At 33.6% G+C, this 23,189-nt stretch overlaps 1 protein-coding gene across 2 annotated transcripts in view; it reads left to right on the top strand.

The window, feature by feature from the left end:
* Positions 1–23,189, top strand: part of CEP112 (centrosomal protein 112) — a 495,213-nt gene that overhangs the window by 218,576 nt on the left and 253,448 nt on the right. For both annotated transcript variants that reach the window (XM_036753261.1, XM_036753260.1), the window contains exon 20: positions 5,592–5,774. In XM_036753261.1, coding sequence (XP_036609156.1) covers positions 5,592–5,774 — 183 coding nt within the window. The remainder of the gene's footprint in view (positions 1–5,591; positions 5,775–23,189) is intronic.

Raw genomic sequence — 23,189 nt, 5'->3', positions numbered from 1 at the left:
AGAAAAAATTTAAAGGACAATTTGGCTGAACTACAGAGTACTAGAATGAGAGTAATATATAATGGGGTCAGGTTGTGAAGAGCTTTAAAAGCCCCCCCAAAATTATATTGTATCCTATAAACAAAGAAGAGGCAGTAAAGTTTATTGAATTGGGAAGTGACATGGTCACATCTGCACTTAAGCAAAATCATTTTGACAGCTGTATAGAAGATGGCTTAGTGTGGTGAGAGACTTGAGGAAAAGAAACCAATTAGGAGGCCATTTCAAGGTGATGAGGGCCTGAGCTAAGGTGATAACTTCAGAGATGGAGGAATGTGAGCACCACTCTATACCCTCTTATAACATTACATGGTAGTCAAAGAAAAAGATATTTTAATGTGCGTTTGTGAGCCACGCAGTGCCAGTACATCTGCTAGTTGTATTTACTTCCATTTTGTCATGTAAAGCTGCCACTGCCACAGTTTGCCTACTTAGTAGATGCTATTCTGCTGTGGTGTTTCTGGTCTTACTGTCTTCACTAGTTTGACACTGGTCTCATTTTAGTATGAAGACCTTTGTGCTATTGGCTGTGGGAAACCTCCTCTAGAACTATGAGACTCCTAGCAACATAACTTCAAGGGTAATTGGATTACACACATCTACAAGGTCAAGGTTCATTGGAGAGCAAAGGGAAATTAAAGCAAAAAGAAATGAATGATTCTCTAAGGGTCAACTAGTAATTCGTTGATGTAACTGAAGTACAACTGGAATTTTTGTGACTGATCTGATGTGGCATAGTTTTGGTATTTCCTTCTTCAGTGAGAACTGTGAAGAAATCTTTGAATACAATCTAAAAATATCCTTAAGTTGCAAACTTTTACTTTTATAAATTACTAATGTATATTACATCAAAACACTTTTGTTATTTTCCTTTAGATTCAGGCCCCTGTGACATGGTATCAACTTTTTTGTAGACTATAGCCTTCTTCTTTATCTTTTGTCAGTTCTATTCTTATTCTACATGACATTAGCTTAGTCTATGCCTTCAAATTTTCCCCAAGAGTGCATATTTGTCTCACCGAGCAGCCTTATCTTTTCTTTAGAGAAGGCTACTTTTTTCCTAATATTTTCCTCTCTGTTGGATCTTGATTCACATTCCTATGAGGAATGCCTGAATCCAAATTCTTTGTGTCATTAGTAACTGTTCTTTTTAAAGCATGTGGATTCTTTAAGCATCATGCTTGATCAGCTAGAATTTCTGGTGGCTTGAGATATTTTGTAAGTGGATGGGATAACTACCACTTTATGCAGTGGTGTGAGGTCTCTGCTAGGTAAAAGACAAGGACTAGCAAGTTTGAATGACATCTGCAGCCTCCACTTCAACAAGGCTGCTGTCTCACTAGACCCTGGATTTCATTGTAGGCTTGCCCCAAGGTCAGAAATGCATTATGTTCTGGGCAATTGTGATAACCACAAGAGTATAATACATTTACTCCTGTGCCTAGTTACCTCTACTGCTATTAAGACGGTCTGGAGTTACTCTAGCTCCATAAACTCCCCAATGAGGTAATTCCCACTTGGGCATCACAAGTGGAATGTCTCATTCAACTCCTTCCCAATAAAGATAATAAGACATTTTCCCACCTACCATATATAAATAGATCAATAACCCAATCATACCAGCTGTATATTTGAGTAGTACCTCTGCTGCAATTCTCCCTATCATTAAGATAATTCTTTGATCCAGTTGCATACAGCAATATTCCCATTTTTTTGTTAGTTGTTTTTTAGTCAAGTTTGACTCTTTGTAACCCCATTTGTAGATTTCTTGGCAAAGATACTGGAGTGGTTTGCCACTTCCTGTTCTAGCTCATTTTACAGATGAGGAGTTGAGGTAAATAGGATTAAATTGCCTTCTCAATGTCACACAGCTAGGCCAGATTTGAACTCAGGAAGATGAGTATTCCTGAATCCAGGTCTGGCTTTCTATCTACTGTGCTACCTGGCTGTCAAATTCCTAGAATGTTCCTTTAATCTATAATCCTTCTAGCTAATTAGGTAATGGGATTGTTGGTAACATATTCAAGAGCTCTGGATCTCTTAAAAATGTCAAACTATTCAGTTGTGTACAGTAATCAGGACTTCCAGCATATGTAGGTCCTCAGGAGCAGTAAGATGACCCACTATATCAACTGTTAAGATTTTGGGGTTTGAAGGGGAGGTAGGCAAGCATACCTTGTAACCTACCCATGGAAATTTTCCTGGCTGAGGTTGTTGATATGTGTATGGTTTAAACCATGGCTTATAATTTTGGTGGCCCAAAATGCTACCAAAGAATTGTAGTATGGAAGTTAGGGGAATGAGGACAGTTAAAGAGCAGGTCTCATAGACATAGTTTGGGGTGGGAGGGATACTGGAATTGTTTGCCATTTCCTTCTCTAGCTCATATTTCAGATGAAACTGAGGTAAACAGGGTTAAGTAGTTTGAGCAGGATCACACAACTAGTGTCTGAGGCTGGATTTGAACTCAGGTCCTCATGACTCTAGGGCCTGTGCTCTATCCACTGTCCCATCAACTGTCCCATTCCTATCACTATCCATTTCTCTATTCAGCAAATGCCTTCTCACCCACCCCCAAACTATGAATATGAGCCCTATTCTCTAACTCCCCTCGTTCCCGTATCTTCCACTTTGCAATTCTTTGGCACAATTCTAGGACACTCAAATAAACCATGATGATATAACAGGTGATATGATGGGTCATTTTACTGTCATCTCTATGATCAATTCCATAGGATTTCAGCTACCTCTCTTGGAATCTTCAATAAATACCATATGTTTCATTGCTCCTGTGGACCTATATTGGGTTAAACCCTTATCTCATGCTGGAATTCCTGATTACTATAGATAACTGAACAGTCTGATGTCTTCAAGAATTCCAAAACTCCTGAATATGTTGTCTATAATTCCATTACTTAATTAGCTAGAAGGCTTATAGATTGAAGAATTATCCTAGGAATATGGAAGTTATATACATTCTTAATGGCTAATTGAAACTTTTCATTGTTAATACTCGTATAGACCCACCCCAGCAGTGTGTTCCTGCCAGGGAGGATGAGGTCAGTTTCCATATGATCAGGACCCTTTCCTAACTGCTAATGGGGAAACTAGGGATCTGGTCCCCAAGATTCCAAAGTATTTGAATATACCTTGCAGTCTCATAGTTTTAGATACAGCTTGCTAAACCATTGCCTCTACCCTCATAACCTGCACCAGTAGCCTTCATATTACGGAAAACATAACCAGCACCCATTTTCCTGATTGCCCCAGGCATACTGATGCTTTGATTTGTTTATTTTTTGTACCAGATCTAGGGTTTCATTGCTTTAGGGAACTCTTCGTCAGAACATTCACTCTAACAACAAAATGAAATTTATAGCTGCAGAGAATTTTTTTTTGCTACTTTACTGTCTTCTCAAGCAAATTATTGACCTTTCTTGAGGGAAAGAAGTTTTTTTCTTTAGGTTTTTTCATTGGTAAAATGGAAATAATGTAGTTAAAATATACCTATTCAAAACACTTAGAATTTCCCTTGAGAAAGTTGCTATATAAGTACAAGGCAGCATTATTAGTAATAATTTTTAGGTGGATTATAGAGGGCTAGTTGTTTTTTGTGACTGTTTTTCCACTCGTGGTGATACCAGTTACTTTTTTCTTGTGTAATGTGTAAGTGACTAGCTACTTAATTTAAATTACTTCCAGTGTCCCAATTATTTGGAAATTCAAAAGAGATTTTAATAGTATCTTACTATTACTCCAAATGATAATTTTCTTTTTAACTTTTTCCTTAAGAAATTTCTTTGGATAAATCAAAATTTTCTTTAAAAATAAAGGAAAAAGAAGTTTGAAATGGTAAGATTGAGCAGAAATGAAAGTGTCCCAGAAGTAAAAATCAGAAGACTTCATTGAATCATGTTCTTTATTAATATAAGGGCCAGAGATTTAATCCATATCAAGAAATTCTGCCTTCTAGCAGTATTGGTATGAACTTTATAGTTGTTTGAATTAAGAAAATATATACTTATCTGTTTCAAATATGAAATAAGCATGCCAAGGATACAGATACAAAACTTTGGGGGGGGTATTTTAATTAAGAAATTTAATTTGTAACCATAATTATGAAAGCATTTTGACTGATATACATGCTAGTAGCTTTAACTCTTGAAATGGAGAAAATTCATTATAACTTGGCTTTACTATTGTTGTTGCACTTTTTAAATTTTTGCAGTGGTCAATAAGACATCCATGTCTTAGGATAATAAATATATGGGAGTGGTTGATGGTTTTTTACTAAAACTGTAGTCAATCTGTGAAGGGTTAAATAAATGTTGGTGTTTTCTGCTTTTATGGAGACTTTTAGAATTAAAAATGGTTTGAACCTATGAATTATAGCTTAACAATTAAAAATTTTAATTCCTAATTTGAATTTAGGAATAAGATTTTCAAAATTTTCAAAAGAACAAAGCAGCAAGAGTGAATGCAGAAATTATGCCTCTAGAAAAGAATGCTATAGCTTTAAGATAAGGTAGTCAGGCACTTCATTGCATAAAACAAGATCGATTTTGAGCAGGCTCCTACTGTTAGCCTTTTTGGAGATGGATTCTCACATTGAAAATAACATTCTTGATAATAGCGGATTTTTCCCCGAAATCCACCAAAACTGAAGAAAAATCCAAGTGACTGTTTTTAGCAGCTGTGTGTCCTGGAGTTCACTGGGGAAGCTGGCTTCCTGCAGTCCCCTATTCATCACCTGCTTCAAAGGCAGCCTGGCTGGCTATAGTTTGAAGGCCAGGTAGGGTGCCATTGTGCACAGTCTGGGAGGATTAGTATCAAAGCTGCGGCAACCAGGCCCTTGGTCTCGAGCTGCCATTCAGGGTAGCAGGGAGAGGCTAAGATTGGCCAAGGTCACAGTATCCAGTGTGGAGTGGACTGGGAAAGGATCCTGAGAATAGAATGCTTTTTATGAAATCATGGCGCAAGCTTGCGGCACAGCAGGTGTCCTTCAAGAACACATACATCTATTTATAGTGGTGTACCGTAGCTGATAATGAGATAATAGAGTCTTGTTTTTATAATTTTATTTTTAAAAGACAACTATATATGCCATAGTTCAGATAAGTATTTAACTCAGCTTTTATTTGAGAATCATAAAGAAACCTTTGGCCGATTTCATTGCTGTATTTTATATGTATCTACTTAAGTGAATGGCAGAGGATACTGACTATTAATTATTTATAGTTTTCATCATTGCTGACCAGCAAAAGCAGGATTCATGGGACTGTATATATCATATATGACATTTTTCTTTTTTATGTTGAGCCATTTTTTGTCAACAGTTTGCAGAGATTTACTGAATTTGTTTAACTTATTAGAATATTAAATTACTGCGATAAAATCCTTCAAATTCAAGAATTCTTTAGAGATGAGGTAGTTGTGACGTAAAAATAAAATTTCCAACTTGATCAAATTAAGGAAAAAATTAAGCTGTACATGAGTTGTCATGACGACAAGGATGTTCTGTTGATGAACTGTACTCTTCATTGTCCAATCAGATAGTGGAGCTGAAACGGGAGCATGAACAGGAGAAGACGCACCTATTCCAGCAGCATAATACAGAGAAGGACTGCCTAGTCCGAGATCATGAACGGGAAATTGAAAAACTGGAAAAACAGCTCCGCGCTGCCAATATGGAGCATGAAAATAAAATTCAAGAGTTGAAGAAACGAGATGCACAGGTAATTATCAATAATATTTGATGAAACGGGTGCCTTAAGAAAAAGTCATCAGCGTTTAAATGTATTTTTAGTATTCTTGATTCACGCTGTTTGATTATTTGCAAAACTGACATATAAATGTGATTTTTTGTTTTCTTTTGGCCCTCTCATGTTTTGTTGCTGAATAAGGCTTTAACTGCAAAAACCACAGGTAGCCAGATTAAAAATCCCATGGTGCGCTATAACTTGGCCTCTTGTTTATAATCTTGTCTCAGTTTCTTTCATGATGGATTTTTTTAAAGATATCAATCCCTCACCCCTCCCTTCAGCCTTAGTAAATCCCTATGAAATACATCTGGGTCAAGCCATTGCTTTTTGTTTTAATCTCTGCAGGTAACCATAAATGATTTATTTTAATATCTGACTTTTTTCTTCAGTGTTGCTTTCTTTCATTGTATTATGTATTTGATTAGATCGGTTATATGATAATTAATTTAAAATTATTTAATTTGGTAGTTATTTCCCATCAGGTTTGTTGTTATTTTCCCTACATACAGATTACACTCCCCACCCCACCCCCCACCCTCCAGCTTACATCTCTGTGGTCCCTGTTGGAAGCCATTTGGCAGAATAACCCCCAGCTGTGGTAGCATTTGACTCTTCAAACTTATAGATGAAATGTGCACTGTCAGCATGGAAAATGATCTTTATAAATTTTCTGATGAAAAAATAATCTTATTGTGAAGCTATGTTTTTGATATTGTACTTTTTTATGGGTGTATTTAATCAAAGGCCTGTATGCTTCCAGTTAAGCTATGCTGTGAATATTAATAGAAGGACATTGAAGGTACATTATAACACAGAAAATAATTTTATTACCTAATTCCATATGGAATTATTGTTGTAGGCTGCATCTAAAGAACCCTTTTCTTTATGAAATTTTACCATAGTACTCACTCCGCAATAAGATTTTCCTGTCTCCCCACCCCCAAGATGATGTAATTCCCTGGCGATAACATCCCCCTATCTTTTTGTTATGTCTTGTGTTTAAGTAGTATCACAGTTATTTGAATGTAATAGTTCCACTAAATAAAATCTTAATATTTTGTGTGGGCGTAGGAAATATAGGCGGTAATGGAGTAAGTCAGGGTTATTGGTTTCTTCTTTCTTTGATTTGATTCTGGATAGTCTTTTCGTTAATTTGAATAGCTGCCACCCAAACATAATCTCTACCAAAATTTATCCATGAAGGAAAATTATAATCTCCCTATGTCATGGTAGTTTTCAAACTTTAAAAGAAGTAATTTCAGTTACCACATATTATAATAAAATATTCCGGTGATCACTGCTATAAATTCTGTAAATATTATACTTTTCTACTAATTATTGGAACCTTTATCAAATATATGCTAGTTTTTTGGAATTTACTACTTATAGTAGTTTTATAAATACTCTTAAAAAATTTGGATTCTCCATCTATATCAGACCATGCTGTTGTCTTCCATACCAAGACCGAGTTTGACATTTAATAAATATCAGGGTTATTTTATACCACTGAATTTACTAACTACCACTGTGGAATTCAGTTATAATTGACATATACTTCCAACTACGTACCATTTTATCATTGTAAGGAAACGTGGTACTAGTATAATCTCTAGTAACTAAATTTTGAGGAAATCTTTGTGCTTTTCTATATAGGGAGAGAATAACTGTTATTTAGGGTGTGGTTCAACCAGTGGTTCTAAAATATGGTAGGCTTTGGAAATATCGTATAAGCTTTAACTCCCCTCATTCTATAATAATGAAAATTTTGACAGCTCATTAGTGTTTCTTGTTATTGAAATATTAAATATAAAAGCCACAAAGCCTACTCAAACACCATATATTTTCTTATGGTTTACATGTTTGTTGGTATATTTTAATTGCTGTTTATCCTCACCCTGACAATACCAGAAAGCTGTACACAAAGGATGTTCCTGATCGAAATCTCAATCATTTTTTTCCATGAGAATACTTCATTTTCACAAAAATCCAAAGTAGTTATCAATTTGAAATATTAGCATATGTAATATTATACTTTCAAAATATTTGGAAATGATAATTTACTTTTGAGTTTACATTGAGGGTATTCAGAATCCTTTCCTTGAAATTGCTTATTGTGCTCCTTCAAGTTTATATTATGAAAAGTATATGTTTATACATCTTAAATATTTGACCACTGACCAATCAAAATGAAATAATTATAGAATATATTTCTGAAATAGATTTTCTCAAATTATTGACTTATCTTCTAAAGAAATACAGATCAAAGGCATACTATATATGAAATCTAGAAATTTAGTTTGTTTTCTTTATCTTGTTCCATCTATGTATTTTTTCTACTAATTTACTTTATTGTCATATTAATGGATGTCTTTGTAAGAAATACTATTTAAGTACCTCCCACATTCCAAAGAACTAAATACATTTTTTTTGGATGTGGTATTTTTATTTGATAATTTTATTCTGTTAAATGTTGGGGTGATGATATTACTACACATATTTATCTCCATAATTCAGTTTCTTCTTATTGTAAAGTTCATTGTTATTATAATAAAGCATTAAAATGCAGAAATGTTTTCCACAGAAAAGAAATCAATAGGGTTTCCTTTTGTTGAATACATTTCAAAATCATGGATGGTAAAATTATCTATATATTTTGTTTTTTAATAATTGAAAATGAGTATAATACTGCTCTGTATACCAGTTTTCTTAACTTTATTTTAAATCATTTTAATATTGATATGATATGTAAATCATATTTTACTTGTGATTTAGCTAGAAAAATTAATCATTTGATGGGAATAACTTATTTTGGTTTAATATTCTCTGAATTTTAGTTGTTTCCTTTATTTTGAGAATATTTCCATGTCTTTATACCTACCTAAAGTAATTAATTTCAAAGAAGAGTCACTAACCCAACCTGTAGATCACTAGAAGCCAAAATATTTTGTAATTCCTAATCCCCTCTTCAATAACTCTAATATTTCTAAAGACAGTACATTATATTTTCTAGAATCACTTTAAGAAATGATTATTTCATTTTATTGATTAACTAATTAAATAAAAATGCCTGCAAAAACAATCTGAGAAGAGTTGCTTCCCTATCATAATTCTATATCATATTCTAGTCTATTCTGAGCTTAATAACTGCAGTATAACCTAAAGATTTCAGCTGCCTTTCTGCTGCTAGTAATCTTTTATTGAATAAGAGAAGCATAAATTACAGCCCCTATGACTTCTTGATTGGTCATTTGGGAACTTAAGACTTATAGGGATTATTTGGTCTTATTAAGTTTACAGTTGAAGTGAGTATTCTTTTATACATGTAGTTTTTTATATAAACCTTAAAGGTCTGCCCATTGGAGAGGTCTTCAGGTAGCTATTGCCTATATGAACTATTCAAGGAACTAACTAATTCCTGTAACCAAAGTAGTCACTATTGTTTGTAAAAATTAAATGAAGTATACTTGCAGAAAGCTATCAGATATCTCTAAAGATTCATTAAGGTTTGTATCTAATTACAATCTTCTCTTTCCAGGAAATGGAATTCTAGAACACTGGCAATAGATTTGTTTTTCTTCCAAACTGAAAATCACGATTCAAATATTACTAACTTTATACATAATATTGTATAAATAGGTTTAGGCTTTTGAGGGGAGGGATATAGGTTCAAATAAGTAGCTGATTTTGTTTTTAATGATTCTATAAAATAAAATCCCCTGAATTCCTTTTACTTTCCCCTTCTCTTGATAAAAGAACTCTATTCTTATAACATTTTACTTTAAAATCTTATGGTAAAGTGTCATCCAACAAGATAATCTCCATTGTTTCACCTGTGTAGCAGTAATATGACAAATGAATGGACAGTATCTTGTTGGAATACATCCTTTAAGGATACACTTTTCTCTGACCCACACAAGAAATAAATAATGTAGGACCTAGTAGTCTCATATTTCTGTCATTTGTGTGACTGTGAAGATGTTATCTGCAATGTCATTTGGAAAATCCTGCCTCTTCTCATACTTTTACTATACCTTTAATACCTATATAGATCATTTACATAAAGATTTTGTAGAGTTGTTTGATGTTGTCTTGACTGGTGTTGGTGGTGGTTTTTTGGTAGTAACAGTGTGTTATTTTTTCCATTTAGCTTCTTTGCACGTCTTAAGAATCCATTCCCACACGATCTCAAAATTGTATTTCTTCCATCATGGATTTCCTCTATGAATCCTTGGCTTGAAGAGTTCCTTTACTTAAGGCTTTAAGAGTTCCTTTGCCTTTATTGCCGTTTCTAATTCTTCATAGAGTACATATACAACTGAGATGTTAAAATACAAATATTTGTTATCCAAATATTGATAAGTCTTTTTTTCATCTTCCTTCCAGTTTTACCCATAAATGATCTTGCAATAATGTGGCTTAGTTTAGTCTCATATAAAGATCTCTGCAAACTCATTTTTCCTTCTATTGCTTCTCACCATTTGAAAAATCATATCAATTATAATCTTCCATCGTCCTTCGTATGATTGCATTGTGCAAATAAATACATGTTTTAAACCATTTTTGCCCTTAGCTTCTATGGCTGTCTGCTTATCAAAGAGATCGATGATTATCTAGCTGTTGTGGTTTCTAAATTCTTTTGGCCTTCTTATAATATTAATTGCTTTATATCAGTTAAAATTACATAGGAAATATTACACCTTTGACATCTTTTCCTTTATGTATTTACTGTTTTCAGAATCAGGAGTTTGTTTGAATCGGTCAGATTGTAGCTATTATAATTCCATGCCATATTTTATGGTCATCTCTATCTTTCTAATTTGATACTGATTTTTTGCTTTGGTCTAACAAGTCAGCAGTCTGATTGCATACTCAGTAACTAGTCTTGTAAAGATAATTCAATTTCACTTGTGATAATGTCTAGCATTCACCGTATTAAGCACTATCCAACTTTTCTTGCAAAGAAAAAAAAGTATCCATGATATATATATGTCTTCTACATACAGGCTTTGGCTTCTCTTGTTTCTCACTCTTGGTGAATGTTGTCTGATTTTGGAGGAACTTGGTTCTTCCAAACTTTGCTTATTTTTTTTTTATTTTATGAGATTCCTTGGCCAAAGAATTCATCACCTAGTGGGCAGCCAACTGGTGATGATCTCTGTACTTGTCTAAGTACTTGTATAGCAGATATAGTCTGTTGCCAGGACCGTAGTAGCATAGTAGAATATGCTAGAACTTATGCTTCAAGAATCCAGAATCAGCAACATACCACAATGAATTTTGAAATTTAAACTTTTAAGATCTTGTATACTGGGTAGCTATATGGTACAGTGGTTAGAGCACTGAGCCTGTAGTCAGGAAAATTCTTCTTCTTGAGTTCAAAGCCAGCCTCAGACACTTCCAAGCTGTGTGACATTGGACAAGTGACTTAACCCTGTTTGCCTCAGTTTCCACATCTGTAAAATGAGCTGGAGAAAGAAATGGTAAACCACTCTAATATCTGTGTCAAGAAAACCCTAAATGGGATTATAAAGACTTGGACATGAATGAAAAACAACCAAACAACAAACATACTTTAAAAATCATAATTATAGAAATTTCAATGAATTTTAGAATTGATATACAAGAAGTAACTTCAAATTGAATTTCATGTTTTTGATGAAATAGATGATTAATTTTCACAATTAGACAAATTATTGCTCTTGAAAGGTAAATGTTACATTCTGAAGATACTTATTCATGTAATTGCAGATTTTCAACCTAATTCACATCTATAGTCATTTATATGCTATCAGCATATCATTTTATTTTCAGGACATTTAGAAATATGGGTTAGTATAAAAAGTTGAAACTTTTAAGGTGGCTTTGTAATATGTGAAATGACATTTATTTATTAGTTTTTTAAAAATATTGTTGATTCCTTTTGCATTTTGCATCACAGTCCTAGTAAGCTCCCACCTCTCAGCCCTGAGGAAATATATATTTATTAATTCTTATCCATAACCTTCACTAGTTGTTACATTACTCAGAAATCAAATTCCTTTTAGTGATCCTTTCATTTTTATTGTTGTAGTTATTGTGTATATTGTTCTCTTGGTTCTGCTTATATTTGTTTGTTCTCTGTCTATGCTTATTATCTCAGTTTCTTTTTCTTGTCTTACTACTATAATTATCATTTGAAGAACTATAGGAAAGGCTAGAGGTAGCATTGGATATCCCTGTTTTTCCCTTGTTCTTAGTGGAAAGACTTCAAGCATTTCTCCATTATAGGTCATTCTAGTTTTTGCTTTTAATAGACTTGGCTTACTATATTAAGGAAGAGTCCATTTATTCTTGTGCTTTTATTTTTCTTTTTAACAAAATAGGGTATTATATTTTGTCAGATTTTTTTCTACATCTGTTGTTCTAATCATATGATTTTTGCTTTTCTTAGTAATATGATTTATTGTGTTTACTATTTCATTTAAGTTATTGGTTTTATTGCCACTTTGTTGGCTAAAATGATTTATAATAATTTCCTCTATTCTCGTTTTGTTGTAAATATTGCCTTGCCATTTTTGATACTGGAAGCTTGGCTTTCTTTGCTTTCTTTTTTTTTAATGTGATTATAAAAAGAGGAGGGAATTCCATTCTCACCTTTTGATTTAGAATCTTTATTAGAACAGATACCCAGTAATGGGAACAAAACACAAGTTTTTAGATTTCAACACCACTATCTGCAATAGCAAATTAAAGTGGAACAGAGAAATTTTTAAAAAGTTAGTATAAAAGAAAAAGCAAGTTACCTTTAGTTACATGCTTGTAGAAAGAATAATAAAACTGTTTTTTCATCAAATAAAAGCATTTCAAATCACAAGTTCTGTAAATAGCAATAGGTAGCATTTATATAGCTCTCCAGGCGCTGTACTAAGAGCCCTACAAACATTATCTCATTTGATCCTCAGGCTAACCCTGGGTAATATTACTATCCCCATTCCATAGTTGAAGAAACATGCAAACAAGTCACATAACTTACTCAATGTCAACACAGCCAGTAAGTATTTGAGACAGTGTTTGAACTCAAAACTTTCTGACTTCAGGCCCAGCACTCTACCTATTGAGCCACCCAGCTTCCTATTCTTTGTTCTAGTAGATATGGGAGGAAGTAACTAGGAAACATTCTAGTCTGTGTCTTCGCTCAAGCTTTATTTTTTCTGCATTAAACTCTTCTCTAGTCTCTTTGTCCCCATCAATTTTCAGTCGGAATTTAATGTATTTCTACACCACTCTTTAAAAGGGTATGTGTGTGTGTGTGTGTGTGTGTGTGTGTATGTGTGTGTTTGTACATGTATGTGTATCTGTGTGTGCATATGAATGAGTGTATGTGTTCAGCCTACCTTTGTCTGGTTTAGATAAGATTGCAGTTCATGAGAATGCTGCTTGCTCTACCTAATTCTCTGTGGATTTGTTTCTCATTAACCCAATTATGAGAAATTGTAAGTTCTCCTCTTCTTAATTTTTCCCCTAACATTTTCCTTTTCTCCTTCCTTTCCTTTTTTTCTCTTAACAACATCAAAACAAAACAAACTACCAATGCCTTATTTCTGTCTTTCATGACTCATGTGACTATTAAAAATAATGAGGGGGGAGACTCATTTCTTGTTAGATTGTAAATAGTTCATCAGCATTTAGTTTCTTCTAAGTGCCAAAATGTATTTACCTTTTTCTTCATTTTTCTTTGAGGCCTGTGTTATATGTTTCCAAGTTTCTATCTATCTCTAATTCTTTTAACAGGAGTGCTTTTAATATCCTCTTCTCTTAAAGGTTCATCTTTTTTTTCTCTCTCTGTACTATGATAGCTAATTTTTGCAGGGTAAATTGTTCTTCATTGTAATCCTTTGTATTTTGATTTTGAAACATCTTATTCCAAGTTGTTGTTTTTCTCCTTTGTATTATTTTCAACAAAGTCTTCTGTGATTCTGACTGATTGCTTGACTAATTGCAGTTTATTTTTTTGTTTTTGACCTGATAGCTCTATATTTTGGCTATGACATTCCATAGTGATTTCAGTGTGAGGTTTCTTTCAGAAGGTGAAGGTTGGATTCTTGATTTGTTCACTTTGCCTTCTAATTCTAATCAACCTGGGCAGTTTTTTAATTTGTTAAAAATAGTGTCTGTGATTTTTGTTTGGTCATAGTTTTCAGGGAGTCAGATGATTCTTAAATGACATTTCCTTTACCTGTTTTTCAGGTAAATTACACTTTTTGAGAATAATTTTATTAAGTTAAAAAAAAGTACAAGCATTTATTGTCTCCTTCACACTATCCCTAAGTATCACAACTGAATAACTAAGAGAAAAGAAAGGAAAAGAAAACCTTCACATTGGGAAAACAAATTTCCACATTGGCCATGTCCAAATATATATATGTGTGTGTATATATATATATATATATATCATTTTGCTTTTTAAACTCATTATCTCTCTGGTGCAGCAGGGGAGTACAATGGATAAAGTGCAGGATCTGTATTTGGGAAGACCTGAGTTAAAATCTAGTCTCAGATATTTCTTAGCTATGTGACCCAGGGCAAGTTACTTAACCTCTGTTTTCCTCAGTTTTCTCATCTATAAAATGTGGATTATAAAAGCACCTATCTACCAGGATAAAATCATATAATAGTTGTAAAGTGCTTAGTACAGTGCTTGACACAAAAAATACTATATAAATGTTATCATCATCATCTCTGGCATGAGATCAGTGATTTTTTTTCAATCCTCTAGATTTAATAGTTTATCATTGCATTGATCAGAGTTCTAAAAACTCTTTCAAAGTTGTTTTTCTTTATAATGTTATCATTGTCTAAATTGTTCTATTTCTGCTCACTTTTCTCTGTATCAGTTTATACAGGTCTTCACTCTTACCTTGAAGAATCTCTTTTCTCATTCAACATCTGCCTCTACATGAAGCCTTTCCTGATCCTTCCAAATACTAGTACCCTAATTCCTAAACTACTTTGTATTTAAACAGTTTATATTTATTCTCTTTATATTTTTATGCTTATATGTACCTTTACTGGATCATCCAAAATTACAGCTTTACTTGCTTAGTTTTCAAGAACCCATGATCTATAACATAGGAGGTAGAGAAATCTTTGTGTGTAATCAATAAATATTGTTTAGTATTAAGACATTTGATGATATGTATTAGGAAACTTTGCAAAAGAAAGTACTTACAACATTCTATTTTATCATCTTAAAGCATAACATTTTCCATTTCTTCATTTCTTATGGCCTAATAATATTCTGTCACATTCATATGCCACAGTTTGTTTAGCCATTAATCAATAGGTGTTTACCCCTTAGTTACCAGTTTGTGGTTACTGAAAATATAAATATTTTTGAACCCATGGATCCTTTTCTTTTTTTATCTTGTTAGGGGTGTAGGTCTAGTAGTAGTGTAGCTATGCCAAAGGGTAGCCACTATTTAGTAATTTTGGTAGCATAGTTACAAATTGCTTTCCAGGTGGACTGTGTCAATACACAGCTCAACCAAAAGTGACTCATTGTGCAACCTCTCCAATATTCATCATTTTCTGCTTTTGTTGTCTTTACCAATCTGACAAAGTGTGAGGTAGGACCTCACAATTGCCTTCATTACCATTTCTTTAATTATCCATAGTTTGGAGAATGTTTTCATAGGGTTTTTGATAGCTTCAGTGTTTTGATTTGAAAACCACTTATATACTTTGACCATTTATCTTTTGGGAATAGGTCTAATTTGAATCTTTATATATCTAGGATAAAAGAACTTTCTTTATTAGAGAAACTTGCTATGATGTTTTCCCATTACCTGTTCTTGATTTTTCCCCCATATTTCTTTTTTATTTCATTCTGATAGTTTTTATTGTCTCTTGGTTTCATTGAGTTTAAATTGCTCTATTCTATTTTTCATGAAGTTGACTGTTTTGGTAAGATCTTCCACCTTCCATTCTAAGCTATTTATTATCCTTCCAAATTTTTCTTCCATGGCTTTTATTTTATTTTTGATTTCTTGTTTTAGCCAATTTTTTTCTTTAAGGCTCTGCTTTTCCTTTTGCCTCTCTACTCCATAACCTCCCACGTGCCTGGTTTCCTTAAATTCCATGACCTACTTCCTCAGTCCACAGCAGAATTCACATAAGGATGGTCACAAAGTAGATCTCAGCATTATTTAAGTATTCTTCTCTGATGAGGAGCTCTGACATGCTTTTTACCGTAATCTTCAGTTATTCCATCTTCCTTATCCCTCGTCTCTCCTAAACCTATTCTTCACCCTCATCAAAAACTTCTGATCCCTCTACCTCTTTAACCCTCAGTACTTTCTCCAGCAATTGCCTCTAATTTTACTTATCATTAGTCATTTCAGCTATATACTGTCCTTTACTATTTAATCCCTTGTCTTCTTATCCTATTGTTACTCATCCCTTGCCAGACCTCTCCCCTTGATTACTACAACCATCTTCCTCCTGTCCTCCTACGCATGGACTCCTGAATGAAGATGGAGGTCCTGTAACCTTGCTTACTAGGTACATTACAAATTCAAGTGATCCAGCTTCTCAATTTATGCCTCTCTATAGCAAGGCAATCCTTTTATACCTCTCATCCATTCCCTATCTTACTTATTACAAAAGTTATTCCAAATTTTATCTTCTCTCCTCAAGCTTCCCTTGCCTTCTCTTTATCCTTTTCCTAAGATAAGGACCATCCCCCTTCCTTTACTGGAAAAAAAATTGATGTCATTTGACATGAGATTCTTTTTTCTTTCTTTTCATCTCTTAGCTCTTTTGACATCATTCCCTTTTGCTCCTTTCCCTGGGTTTCTGATAAAGAAAAGACCCTTTTCATTACCAAGCTAAATCTATTACAAGTAGTTTGATTCTGCTCCTTCCTGCCTTATCTCTTAGAAACAAATAAATAAACAAAAGCCCTTCTGTAGAACCTAGGGTCCCATATCTTTTCTGTTTCTCTCAGACATTCATTGAAAAAAGTCACTTTGGTAAGTGCCTTAGCTTCCTTTCCTCTTCTCCTCTCTTTACAATCTAGCTTCTGACTTTATTACTCATCTGAAACTACTCTTTCCGAAGTTACCAGTGATCTCTTAATGGCCAATTCATGTGGCCACCTTCAAGTTCTCATCCTTCTCAAATTGTCTGCTTCACTGACACTTAACCACTGTCTCCTCATGGATATTCTGACATGGTTTTTGTGACACCATTGTCTCCTGGTTCTCCAACCTAACTGTTCCTTCTCCATTTCTTTTGCTGTCTCATACTCAGTGTAGTAACCCTGTGGTTTTGTCCTTGGCCTTTTCTTCTTCGTTTTTACACTCCTAGCACCCTGGTCAGCTCCCAGGAAGAGACCTTAAACTCAATATTTCCTAACTAAACTCAAACCTTCTCTTCCAGACTTCCCTGTTTCTATCAAAAGAAGCATTATTTTTCTAATTTTCTCAGTTCTTAACCTGGCATTATTTTTGACTCCTCATTCTTCCCTATTCATATATCCCCTCATTTACCAAATCTTACTATATTCTATTTACATTGTACTCACATCTGATCCCTTCTTTCTGCTCACAGCTATTGCCTTAGTTCAGAGCCTTGTTACCTTTTGCCTAGGTTATTCCAGTAGTCTCCCTGCCTCTAGTGACTCTCCTCTCCAGTCATTCATACACATTATTGCTAGGGTGATTTTCCTTAAGCATAGATCTGATCGTGTCAGTCAATCCATTCCAATGCTTCCCTGTTACTAAATCCTCCCACGAGCTGGCTTAAGCTATCTTTCTAGTTTTGTTGGATATCACTTCCTATCTTACACTCTTTGGTCTAGCCTCAAATTGATCTTCTCTTTCTTACTCATACATAATATTCCAATATCCTTTTTCTGTGCCTTTGTAGTGACCCTGCCCTCCTACCCCAATGCCTAGAATATATGCCCTCAACTCTTACCTTGAAGAATCTCTTTTCTCCTTCAACATCTACTTCTACATTAGGCCTTTCCTGATCCTTCCAAATACTAGTACTCTAATTCCTAAACTACTTTGTATTTAAACAGTTTATATTTATTCTCTTTATATTTTTATGCTTATATGTACCTTTACTGGATCATCCAAAATTACAGCTTTACTTGCTTAGTTTTCATGATCTATAACATGGGAGGTAGAGAAATCTTTGTGTGTAATCAATAAATATTGTTTGACATTTGATGATATATATCAGGAAACTTTGCAAAAGAAAGTACTTACAACATTCTATTTTATCATCTTAAAGCATAAAATATTTGATTTAACTTATTTTGAAGCCATTGTGATTGTTTGCATTTTGAATTTATTTAGATACAGATGTTACATTATAGTTGCACTATAGTTATATTAATGTACCCTATTTAAAACATAAGAATGTTTGATGTGAGTATAAAATAATATATGCAAATTTTCCTACAAATGATATCCAATTTATGCATCATCATTCAATGAAAACATTGTGAAAATGTAATGTAGCTTTAAATAGGCTACCAGTGTTCTACCAATATCAGTATGCAAAGGTTATAATCAGCTTCCCCAGTGGGAAGGGCAGAAATTCTCATTTAAGGAAAAGTCTATTGTATTAGTCTAATCTAATCAAATGTTCAGTACTATGATTTAGAGCTATATTTATGGAAGTGCTTTCATTATGCTACTGTGTATTAAATTAGGGGAAATACTGTAAAACTGCTTTTTTAGTAAAGCATGCATGTGTTTAAGCCACTGGATTTCTTACTCCATTGCATAAATATATTCTGTCTTATAAACATATATGTAGTATTTAATCTTTAATTTAAAATAGAAAATTTGGTCTTGGGAAATTAAAAAAATTTAAATTTAAATTTAAGTAAAAGTATTTACTAGGTCAAAAATAAAATATAAACCAGAATATAGATGTTAATTTCCTTAAGAATAGATTTATTTCCATTTATAAAAATGTTGTACTGTATTTCTTCAGTATTATGCATGTTTTAAAAAGGTGGCAGTTACCATAGTAACTACACTTAATGGTATGTAGTTTTAGATACAATGTATCCTTTTAGAGAAAAGCTTTTAAATTATTACACATAATGTATCTTACTAAAATTAGTTTTATATTAAATAGTAATGAGTTGATTTTTGAAATATGTTTTTCTTTTGTTATTCTTAGTAATGAATTGATTTTTCAAGATTGTTCCTGAAAAGGTAAAGTAAATTAAAAATATAAAGAAAGTAATAATCTCTTTTCTATATAGTGATAGAAGTTGGTCACAATGCAAGGGAATGTAGAATCACAGAGTTTTAGGGTTGGAAGGGATCTCAGCAACCATCTAGGCTAAGGTTTTCTTAATTTGTTTTGTGTCATGGACCCCTTTAGCAGTCTGGTGAAGCCTAGGAAGCTTGTTTCAGAAGAATGTTTTTAAAGGCATAAAATAAAATGCATAGGACTACCAAGGAGATTATATTTTTTAATCTAGCAATAGATTATATTTATAACATTGTATCTCTGCTTGAAGACTTTCAAGGAGAGGGAACCCACCACGACTCCAAGGAGTCTGTTCCACTTTTGTATAGCTCTAATTGTTAAGAGGTTTGTCCTAATAATATCAACACTAAATTGGCCTTTTTGCAATTTCTACACATTGTTACTGGTTCTTTGCTCTGCAATTGAGTAGAAGAATTCTTATCCCCCTTTCAAATGACAATCTCTAATACTAGCAAAAGGGACCTCTAGCTAAGATGTCAGTATTTTAGGCTATAGAGGAGTCCAGCTCTCTTACAAATGCAGGTAAAACTCTAAAAATCTACCAGAGAGAACAATAAATGATAAAGAAAGCCAATTAAAAATGGTTACAAGTTCCTCTGCTCTTCCATACAGTCCATGATTATATAGGAACACCAGTAACCAGTAGAGGCTCTGAGCAGACTAGTGAGAGTAAGGAAAAAGAAAAACTGGAAAGCAGCCAGGATCCACAGAAGGAGCCAGGACCTGACCAGCACCCAGTGCAAAGCCCAGGCATCCCATCTGAGACATGGCAGGAGACCTGGTGAATTTAGTGCTCAGGCAGTATAACACATAGGCAATCCAATTCCAAGCCATGAGATGGTACGGGGCCTAACCAGCATCCAAGTATCCTGTGCCCACACCAGAGCTTAGGTAGTACATACCAAAACTATAGGAGAGAAAGCTTGACCAGGGCTCCAAGGACCTCACTTCCAGTGATAGCGGGCAGAAAAAAGGGAGGAAACACACGTGGGAGGCAAAGTGAATACATCTTGCTAGAGTCCTGATACCAGCAAGGTCCATATCATCTGATTAGGGGCCATCAGCAAGTGATAGAGCCAGTTCCAGGATCAGAAAAGGATAAGGAAAAGGGGATGAGCTTAAGCCAAAGTCTACCTTGAGCCAGCAGGAGACTTACCATAAGTCCAGGAATTTAGAGTGTAAGTCTAGCCACCAGATTGGATGGAGCAGAGTCTGCTGATGGAGCACAAAGCTCCAATCCAAAAACTGAGGCTTGGGATATGTGTAAACAGAAGAAAATGCCAAACAAAATGAAGAAGAACTATGCTTTGGGAGAAAACAAAGAAAAGAGAATAATTATCTAACAAATCTAAGCAAAGCCTCAGAGAAAAGAATGGCCATGTAGACTACAAGATTATCTGAAAGAAGCAGAACAAGAGATAAAAATACCTAATGAAAGGGAATGAAGGAACTAGGGAGGAATTAATGAGAAGGAAAATTAATAGCTTAGAACTGAAAGTGGTAAGCCATACACAAAATTGAACTACCTAAAAAATAAATGGATTAAACAGAAAGCAATGGCTTCATGAGCCAAGAAGAAATATTAAAACAAAATTCAAAGATTGGAAAAAAGAAAATGTAAGGTATGCACTATGAAAAACAACTGACTATGTCTAGGGGAAATAATCTAGCAGTCTTAGACTAATTAAAAATTATGATCAAATCATAGACTTTCAAATTCTTAAAAACAATTATTGTGTACTCCCTCAGTCTTTTCTTCTCTTAGCTAAACATACTGAAATTTTTATCTGTCTACTGGCTTATATTAACCATGCAGCCCACTAAAACCCCCAGATTATTTTCAGGACAACTGCTTTCTCACAATGCCTACCTCCTTTTTTTTTGCAGGGGGGGAAGGCAGGGTAATTGGGGTAAAGTGACTTGCTCAAGGTCACACAGCTAGTAAGTATGTCAAGTGTCTGAGGCCGGATTTGAACTCAGGTCCTCCTGACTCCACGGCTGGTGCTCTACTCACTGTACCACCTAGCTGCCCTTATTCTTACCTTTCTTGTGTTTGTAAAGTTAGTTTTTTGAACTGATATGAGACTTTATAATTTTTCTATCTTGATTCTGTCATCCAGTGTGTTAACTGTCTTTCCTACCTTCTTGTCATCTGCAAATTCGATAGTCATTCATGTATGATTTTATATAAATCATTGTTGTATATAATTGTCATTTTATTTGTGTAAATATATAAAATTAATATAACCAGAATTCCTTAGGATCTACTTTCAAATTAGGCAGCCAAATAAATTAGATTTCAGATTCAAAAGGACCTCTTTTAGTGTATCTAGTCCAACCCATTTCAGAAAAAGGCTACCTTATAGAGTGGGCTGGAGCCAGAGTGTGATTATTTAAACTTCAGATTTAGCAAATGCAGCAAATCAGGGCTTGATTTATTGTTTTGTTGACTTCTAAACTTAAGAAAATGTTGGAGAAAATGTTAATAATGAAGACAGGACTTAAAAATGTATTGTGTATACTTTTTCTACATGGAACCAGTTGTGAAACATTCATCTATGCACTCAGCATCTTAGAACTAAACTCATACTTTTCTGATGGAAGATCCTATAATCACAGTTTATGGATTTAGCGCTAGATAGCACCTAAAAGGTTATCTAATCCAACCTCCTCATGATACAAATGAGGTCCATAGAAGTTAAGTAATTTATCCAGAGAAAGATCTATGGATTCTGAATGCAGATTGAATCATACTGTTTTCATTTTTTTTCTTTATTTTTTCTTTCTTCTGGTTTTTCTCTTTTGTTCTGATTCTTCTTTCACAACATGACCAATGTGGAAATATGTTTAATATGATTGTACATGTTTCAGATGTCAGATTGCATGCCAACTTTGGGGAACAGGGAGGAGAGAGAGACAAAAAAAATTTTGGAACTTAAAATCTCAGAAAAGTGAATGTTGAAAAAAAAATTTAAAAAGAGACCATAAGTATGTGATATGATTACATCTATTAAAAGATTAAAAAAGGAAGTTAACAAAGATAGTGGCAGAGCCAGAAATGAAATATTAGTCTCCCAGATTTAATATTGCTTCTTTTAGCTGTGGCATCTTTGGAAGAACTTGAACATAGAACACTAAGTGATTAGCATAAGGAACAGAAACTGCTACTGTTATTTCCAGGGTTCCCAGGGAGAAAAAATTACTTTTCTGACTTGGTTTATACTTGGTTCAATAATAGTGAATAAGACTGTTGAATTTCCAACTTTATCCAGGAAACCATGCAAAAGAATACTAACATTTTATACTCAATTTTACCTGCCAGGTGTCACCAAATCTCATTTATTCTGTATACTGCCATTTAAATCCAATGTTTGCTTTTGAATTGGTTGCTACATTTTGGAATGGAAAAAAAATGGTTGTAAATCCTGGACAAAATTTTAACCAATAGTGTAATTGGTCTGTTTTCATTTTATTTCATATCTACTCAGGCTTGACCTTTGTGGCATTTCTGATTATCACTAAGACAGCTGATAGTAGAGTTCAGTAAAATAGCTGATGAGAAACAAATCACATGAATAGTCCTCTTTTAAGTGGATGAGAAATGTCTATCACAATTCATTTAATAGTAATTCTTAACTAACTGAAATGAAGCATTCTATCCACCTCCTGTTGGAGGACTTGAGGAACTCAAGATACAGAATGAGACATATATATTTTGGAAATGTCCAATGTGGTAATTTACTTTGATATTTCTTATATGTATTTTCTTTTTCTTTTTTTCTTTGTTCAATTGTGAGAGAGGGAAGAGAGGAGAGGGAGAGAAAATAAATACTCTTTAATTGAAAAAATAAAACTGCATCTTAAAATAATGACATTTTAAAGATTATTTTGTTTTTATAAAAGAATAGCATCACAAATTATCATTTAATATATAATGTAGATATAAAAAATAACTTTTAAAATCTCAGGAATTACTTTAGCATCTTCCCCTTCTTCCTTCCATACAACATATGTTGGGCATACTTATTTTTTTAATTATTATTATTTATTTAATATTTTTAGTTTTCAGCATTGATTTTCACAAGACTTTGAATTACAGATTTTTTTCCC

This window comes from Trichosurus vulpecula, chromosome 4 (assembly GCF_011100635.1).
Source record: "Trichosurus vulpecula isolate mTriVul1 chromosome 4, mTriVul1.pri, whole genome shotgun sequence".
Lineage (NCBI taxonomy): Eukaryota > Metazoa > Chordata > Mammalia > Diprotodontia > Phalangeridae > Trichosurus > Trichosurus vulpecula.
This window is presented reverse-complemented; position numbering and strand designations above follow the sequence as displayed.